Source organism: Hoplias malabaricus, unplaced genomic scaffold, assembly GCF_029633855.1.
Source record: "Hoplias malabaricus isolate fHopMal1 unplaced genomic scaffold, fHopMal1.hap1 scaffold_354, whole genome shotgun sequence".
NCBI classification, from domain to species: Eukaryota; Metazoa; Chordata; class Actinopteri; order Characiformes; family Erythrinidae; genus Hoplias; species Hoplias malabaricus.
This window is the reverse complement of record NW_027100950.1, coordinates 1-7,500: the sequence shown is the minus strand read 5'-3', so window position 1 is coordinate 7,500 and position 7,500 is coordinate 1. Positions and strand designations below refer to the sequence as shown.

Genomic DNA, 7,500 nt, shown 5'->3' with positions numbered 1-7,500 from the left:
TCCGCCCACAAATTCCGTTAAGGTAAAAAGCAGGTTCTTCTTTTCCCACCCGCTTTCAGGATCGCGGGCTGTGATTGGCTGAGAGCGGCGCTCATCAAAGCCACGGTGTTTTTCTACAGGTTAACGACGTATGAAAGGATATGACTAATATGATTTATATGGGGAACATATGAAAATGTATTAATACAACTGTCCATATGATATTCAACATTATTTCCAGTCTGTAAAGCTCTTTATTGTTGTGGTTATTATTATTATTATTATTATTATTATTATTTATCAATAGGATTAATAAGACTTACATTAGTTATATATAGATGTATGTATTTGTGTTAGTTAATGTATATTATACGATAAAATATAGCGGCTACTTGTTGTTAAATTATTGTCATTTTATTTTGTTTATTTCTGCCAACTTTATTTAATTTATTACATTTTATTTTTTAATTTATTTTCCTTCAGGGTGTAAAACCTAGTAAGTGGGCATTTAAATTAGCAACAAAGTGCCATTTAATTTCTATTTCTATTTCTACTGCTGTGCCAGTATGTAAAGGTGTGTTTATACACAAACATAACCAAGCCATACCCAGTAAACATTTAGCCGTTGATTCAACGTTGAAATAACGTAATGACTGCCGTCTAATCAACGTTCTCTTAAGGTTGAAAATGAAAGTTGAAAAGACGTCCAAACACAGACATTGAAAAGACGACTATTAGACGTATTTTGGACGTCCATTGACGTTATTAATTGGTCCCGAAATAAATTACTTGTATAAAACGTGTTTTGGACGTCCACTGACGTTATCGATTGGTCACCACTTAACTAACTTATTAAGATGGATTTTGGACGTTCATTGACGTTTAAAATATGTCCTTGACGGACAGACTACTTTTAGACCTATTTTGAACGTCCAGGGACGCTCCTTGTTTACTGGGTTAGCGGGAATACTTATTAAGAATATTTGAGAATATATAAACGTTGTAAAACAAGATCTTAGGAGTGTGAAAGCATGCACCATGACACTTGAAAGACACCTTCACCAACCAATCAGAGCGCACACGGGTGGAGGAGGGTGTGGCCTGTCTGAAAACAGGTGCTAAACTAAACCACGCCCCCTTTGATACGCTGCTCTCTAGCAGCCAACCAGTAGATACCGGGCTTCAGATTTAAGGAGGAGGCTGGAGCAACAGGTGCTTTACTAAAACCTCACCGACCTCAGAGACACCTGCACACGGGAGTTACCCCAGTTTCCTCCACCCTCTGGGAGCTGGAAGTTGACTGACTGACTGACTTACTTTAAACTCTAAAACGTTTTTCTTTTTACAAGTGGATTGAGCTTTTTTCCAACCCTTTTAAGGACTATTCTCCATCTCCCACCTCTGCTTCTCCACCTCAGGAGGCTGCTGTAGTTCTTGGCGGGTCTGTGTTTTCTGAGCAGGTGTGTGCTGAAGGAGCATGGCTCATAAGGGGCTGCAGTTGTTTGGGTACGTGCTGGCCCTGGTGGGGCTGGTTGGCCTCTTGGCTGGGACCATCATGCCCCAGTGGAAGATGTCCGCTTATGTTGGGGACAACATCATCACGGCCGTGGCCATGTATGAGGGGCTGTGGATGTCCTGCGCCTTCCAGAGCACTGGGCAGATGCAGTGCAAGATCTACGACTCCATGCTGCAGCTGAACAGTGAGTAACGTGCTTAAAGACGGCGTGGTTTTACCAAGAATGCATAAAAGTTATATAGTCAGGTTTGAAAAACTTTCCATTCCACCTTAAGTGGTGTTAATTAGAAGTGGAGTCTGTTTAGATTACGGGGTACACAACGGTTTAATTGACGTCGAATCCGATGTAATTATGTGGAGATTAAAAATGGAGGGAATAAACCGCAGTTAGTTGAGAATTTAAGGTGGAACGGTAATGTTTCAATTTTAAGGTGGAATTGAAAATTCCAAATAAGGAACCAGGTACTTTCCTAGATCATCCTAAGTGTGACAGTCCTGGGAATATGCCCCAAATTTAGCCGGATAACTTAAGCCAAGGTCAAGCCAAACTAATAGAAAGGGTCAATTGAACCAGAGCTGAGGGACCTTCCTGTTGGAGGATGTTCAACTTTGGGCTTCCATCACCTGGTTAAGTTTTGAATCTCGCTCTGTGGTGTTTCACAGAGCAGGATTTCTCAGTTAGCCAGTTAACTTAAGCTCAAAGCTGAGGGTCTGATCAGCTCTGGTCTTTTAGAACAGTGTTGGTTTCGGTTTAAATGAGAAAATCCTGCTGACTTGTATGACTTATTAACTGCTGGAAATGAGCTATCGGCTTGTTGACAGGTACAACATTTACCCTGCATAAGTTATGAACTCTAATTTGCATATTTACACAGTGGGGGATGGCTGTGGACGGCGCTGTCATTTTTAGAGAGCCACATTCAGCAAGTATCAACTTATTTAAGAACAGTCTCCAAACTTGGACATGTCCATGACCCTGGGGGGGTCCAGAATACACCGACCGACTGAGACTTTAGCAGTGTTCATTTAGCGTGATTCCTTTGTCCACTCATTGATATCTTGTTTAGTTTTAACAGGGACATGCACTAATTATATTAATCTCCAAAGGAGACATCACGCTTTGGCCCAGAGTTGGTTAATAAGCTACTTTCTGGAGAAGCTGGTGTCTGTATTAGCTGCCTTTTGTTTCTGAAATCTCTGTCCGATCCTTTATCTCTCGTTTATTAACAGGTTCCATTGTGTTAATCCCCTGTATATTAAAGTATTCCCACTATTCCCAACAGACACGTGATTATTAATAATGATTTTTTGAGCTTGCGCAGACGAAGGCATGCTCAGGTGTGCGGGAGCTGGTCAGACCAGTTGTGTGTTTGGAGATGGAGCAGGAAACGAGTGTGTTTTCTCACTCTGTGGTTTTGCAGGGCATTAAAATCCCCTCTTCACACAGCGGTGATAATGATGAGCCATTTCTGTGCCCAGTGCTGTGCCAAGCCAAGGACATAACTCATCTCTAGCCCAGACCACTAATGCTTTTCATCAGTGGTTATAGGGGTAGAATATCTCTCTCCCAAAAAGCACAGGGTATTAAATATCTCCCTGGAAAAGTGACATGGACGTCTCCTTCGGTGGCACAGGTAACATCCAGGTGACGGGGAATAGACCAGGGCTTGTGTTTTTAAAAACAGACACTTCCTGATTCCTCTGAGGCAACAGAAGCTTTAAAAATGGACCGCTCACCCCTCATTGTGTTTTAGGAAGTCAATAAGAGCCTGATTTTTCACTCAGTGTTTGTTACATCACAAATTCCCAGTGATGAAGTTATGCTTAGTGTTTCAGCCCTGGATTTTGACTGAGCATCAGTGCAGTGACCTAAACTCATCAGAAGTCCTGAGTCTACTGACTTTAATGGTGGAGCGCCACCGTTTCTTCAACCGAAATGCCCCGAGGCTGAGCTCCAGATAAACATCTGACCACACCCTTTTAGAGCGGGTCACAAGAAACGGGCCAAACGGCGTCGTTATTTACGTAAACAGATAAACAAGGGCATCTAGAGGTGGTCACAGTTTAAATAAAGGTTTACAATCACAGAGGACCTTAAACTAGAGGCTGGAGTTGGAATGGATGAGTTTCTATTGGAGTCTAAAGCTGTTTTTTCGGCTTCTGCAGGTGCACAGTGAGAGCCACGCCCTGAAGGCAGTTCTGTGTGTGGGGAAGCCTTGTATAACACGCCAGGTTAAAGGAACTGTAATGGCATGTGGACATTTTGTATCATGTGGAGTCTGTATCATAACAATAGAAATGCTCTAAAATTACTCTGAATAAAACCTCGTTATCTTGCAGTAGGAGAAACTGAGGCGTTGCCTTCTCCTGAAACCTGAACTATAGTGCCAGGTCGAGGCACTCCTCTCTGCTCTGGGAATGTGGGAAAGCAGAAAGAAAGTGTCGAGTCTCTACACTTGAGTTATTCATTGTTGCAGTAATGATTACACAGTGCTGCCCTCCCCCTCCTCGGCTGGTGGAAAATGCTCCCGGTATCGAGGAGGAGAAAAGGAGGGCAGGTCTAAAACATCACATTTGCTTGTTGATTTATTTATTTATTTATTTTCGAACCCAAAGCCATTGCAAACCTAAGCCACAGAACCATACGAGCCATTATTCATCACCTTCACGGAGCAGCAGCTGAAATAGCAGCGAATAACACCGGGGTCCTAATGAAGTGTTGTCCTTCACCTACACGACTAAAAATAAACGCTAATAAACAGCTCTTGGCTCCGAAGCTTGGACTGGTGTTAGACAGGTTTCTGTGACTCTCATATCTCCTTATTAAAGGTTCCTTGGGGAAAACTCTTCATACCCACTCTTGGTGCACACTTCAGAAACCAAGACTTCAGAGGAGAGGAGATTAGACGCCCTAGAAGGGCCACGTCTGGTCAAAGAACCCATGTTCGGATCTGAGCTAAAACATTGTCCATAGACCTGTTGGTGAAGCCTAAAGCCTTATTTTTGGGCGTAATGTATCAAAAATGAACCCAAATCCAGCCAACGCTCCATTTCTTCACCTCTTTCACTGATCAAACCTCTGTATGTAAAGTTTAAGTGTCGATGGCTGGCAGCTGGCTGGTAACGGGATTTATTTATTTTCTTTCGCTATCAGAGCGTTTGATAAGGCCTTATCACTTCTACACCACTTCATTACAACTACAAACAACGCAGGCCAACGTGGATGATAAACTCACTCATTGGAAAAGTGCTGTAAAGGAGTGTTATCTTTTGGGCGTGGTCCAGAAGCAGTGTTTAGAGATAACGGTTGGTGGATAAACCTCTTGGATATGATTACTTTTATAGATGTGGATACAAACTACAAAAATGACGAGGCTGGAGAATGGATATAAACCTGTTCAAGGCTCTTACAATAGGGCTAAAGATGAGAGGCCGTTTTGTTAGAGACTCGTATGAAGTCAAAAGCATAAAATCCTTTCAGGTCAAAGCAGGGCTTTGAGACACTTCTCTGGGGGGGGGGGGGGGGGGGGGGGGTCTTGGTGCTCTGTAGTATTTTTACTGGTAAAAAGTGGACTTTATTTTGGTTGAATCTACAGTACTTTAAAAAGAATGAGTGAAGGAAGACTGTGTTAAAGCTTATAGTTTCTGGTGATTTCCAAGTGCTTCGTTATTAATGGGTTTCAGTCGGCGGTGAGTTTCTTTCGCCGGATTTCATTGGAAGGGTTTTTATCTGAGACTGAAACTGTGGTCTGATCGCAGAGGAAAGGCCAATCCCTTAGATTTTTGAATACAGAAACACACACAGTGGGCGGTTCGAAACTTGACTCTGAGTCTCTCTCTCTCTCTCTCTCTCTCTCCCCCATGACTAGTTAGACCTGTTCTGTGCATGCCTACGTTACAAAGGGAAAATGGTGTGTGTCTCTCTCTGGAGTCTTCCGGATGGAACCGGTTTGTGTCGCACCTGGCTGCAGGTGCCTGAATGGGGGTGGGATGTTTGCTCCAAGGGGAGTTTATGAGAATGATTTTTAGACTCGTAGTCAAGCTATTTGAAAATCTACCGAGACTTTTAAATGAAACAAACCCAGGACGTCGGCTCGGTCTGGCCCCACGTTCAGAGATCAGACTTGAATCGTGGTTAAAACTTTCTAATAGAGTCTTGGGTCTGATTCAGAGGGAGCCTCCAGTTCTCGGGGCTTTTTTACGGTTCAAACTGTAGAAAATTTAACAATTGTTCAAAAGCAAAAAAAAAAAACCCAACGAAACCCAATCTGACTTTGGTCAAACCAGTTCTGCAGTGACCTGGGACTTTCCAGATCATCCCTTCCTCTTGTCTTTTTATTACTTCTCTTATTTCAGGGACACAAATTGCTATAAAGTGTTGGTTCATTTGGTAAAGATTGTTAAACACCACCTACAGGCGTTGGAGGCTTAAACGTCCGTTACTGCCATCTGTCTAACGGGACATGTCTTGGCTGAGCTGAATACAGTGAATTTTGTTGAATGAAACGAATATTCCCTGATTTTATACAATGGTAATTGTTATATTTTTATATAAAACAGCGGAAAAATGTTTGACACTAACATGAACCTTCATTCTCATAAACACACACTTACTCTAATTCCATTTAAGACGCTTCAGGACAGGTTTCAAACCTCACCTTGGGTCAATATGACAGGATTAGTGATCAGTAACAGTGAGGAGCCAGAGGATTAGCATGTTAGCAAGACTAGCCTCGTGTAGCAGCTAACGTTTTTTTCATTTCAGTTTGCTGTATTCAATACTGGGTCATGTTGTTTATGACATTTGAGGCTAATCGGAGTACCAGTTTGTTGCTAGCATTTTAATGCTAAAGCTTCGTGAACAGGTTCTCATTGCTGAGGTAAATGTTTCTAATGAGTAATAGGAGACATTGTGATTGTATAGTGATGTCTGCAGGAGGAATGGACAGTATTTTAAATACTTGGCTTTGAGGGTTACGTTATCTGGCGATGAGCCGAGAGATCCTGCTTTTTCAAAATGCCCTCAGCTTAGCAACAGAGCTACTCCGCCATTTTCTTTTCCAGTAAAGGGTTTATTTTGGTGTGACATGCTTCATTCTGGAGAAACATTGTGGTGGTGAATGGAACCAGACGTCCAGAAGAATTTAATGATCAATACTTTTTCACCAGAGATTTCTAACTCGTTCACAGTTTGAAATCTAGACTCAATTAAAACAATTCTTATTTTCAAAGTGGTATTAAGCTCTGTTCAGAGCTGTGTTATGATTTAGCTGTGAATGAGGGAAAGGACCCTACTATTAATATCCCTCAGTTTTAATAAACTGACCAAAGCTGATGGTCACAACTTTGTTGATCTGAAATAAATAAATAAATAAATAAACCCACTCTTTAACACCAGCTCTGTTTTCTCTGTCTCTGTGCAGGTGCTCTCCAGGCCACTCGAGCGCTGATGGTCATCGCCATCCTCCTCACTGTGGTGGGGATGGGCGTGGCCTCCATGGGGATGAAGTGCACAAACTGTGGAGGTGACGACAAGGTGAAGAAGTCCCGCATCGCCATGACCGGAGGAATCATTCTCATACTGGGAGGCAAGTTCTGGCATCCGCCACCTTCATTTACATCACTCCTCAAGGCCCAGGCTTGTGTTTAGTGAGGAATCCTCCCCGTGATTCGGTGGTTAACCCGATTTATTTCAACGTATTAACGTTTTGACTTTGTGTTTGTAGCTCTGTGTTCCATCATCGCCTGCTCGTGGTTCTCCTACCAGATCATCCAGGACTTCTACTCCCCGTTCACTCCCGTCAATACGAAGTACGTATCGCTGAGAGAACTACACCACCGCCATGTTTTTAATATATTTCTTTTGTATTTATAGATTTAAAGCGTATTGAAAACCACAATGGTCTCCCAGTGGTAATGTTCACCCACAACTTAACAGAGCAGTCCAAGGGTGTTGAGCTGATGCCGCAGAATCAGTGTTTAGTGTTCTCCTCCAAGCGTGTTGA

General features: G+C 42.6%; 1 protein-coding gene across 1 annotated transcript; it reads left to right on the top strand.

Moving 5' to 3' along the window:
- Nucleotides 1-1,180: 1,180 nt before the first annotated feature.
- Nucleotides 1,181-7,375, top strand: LOC136682448 (claudin-7-B-like). The gene is made up of 3 exons (XM_066658887.1): nucleotides 1,181-1,679; nucleotides 6,919-7,083; nucleotides 7,222-7,375. The coding sequence occupies exons 1-3, from the start codon at nucleotides 1,457-1,459 to the stop codon at nucleotides 7,368-7,370; spliced, it is 537 nt and encodes a 178-aa protein (XP_066514984.1). The 5' UTR covers nucleotides 1,181-1,456; the 3' UTR covers nucleotides 7,371-7,375.
- Nucleotides 7,376-7,500: the final 125 nt, after the last annotated feature.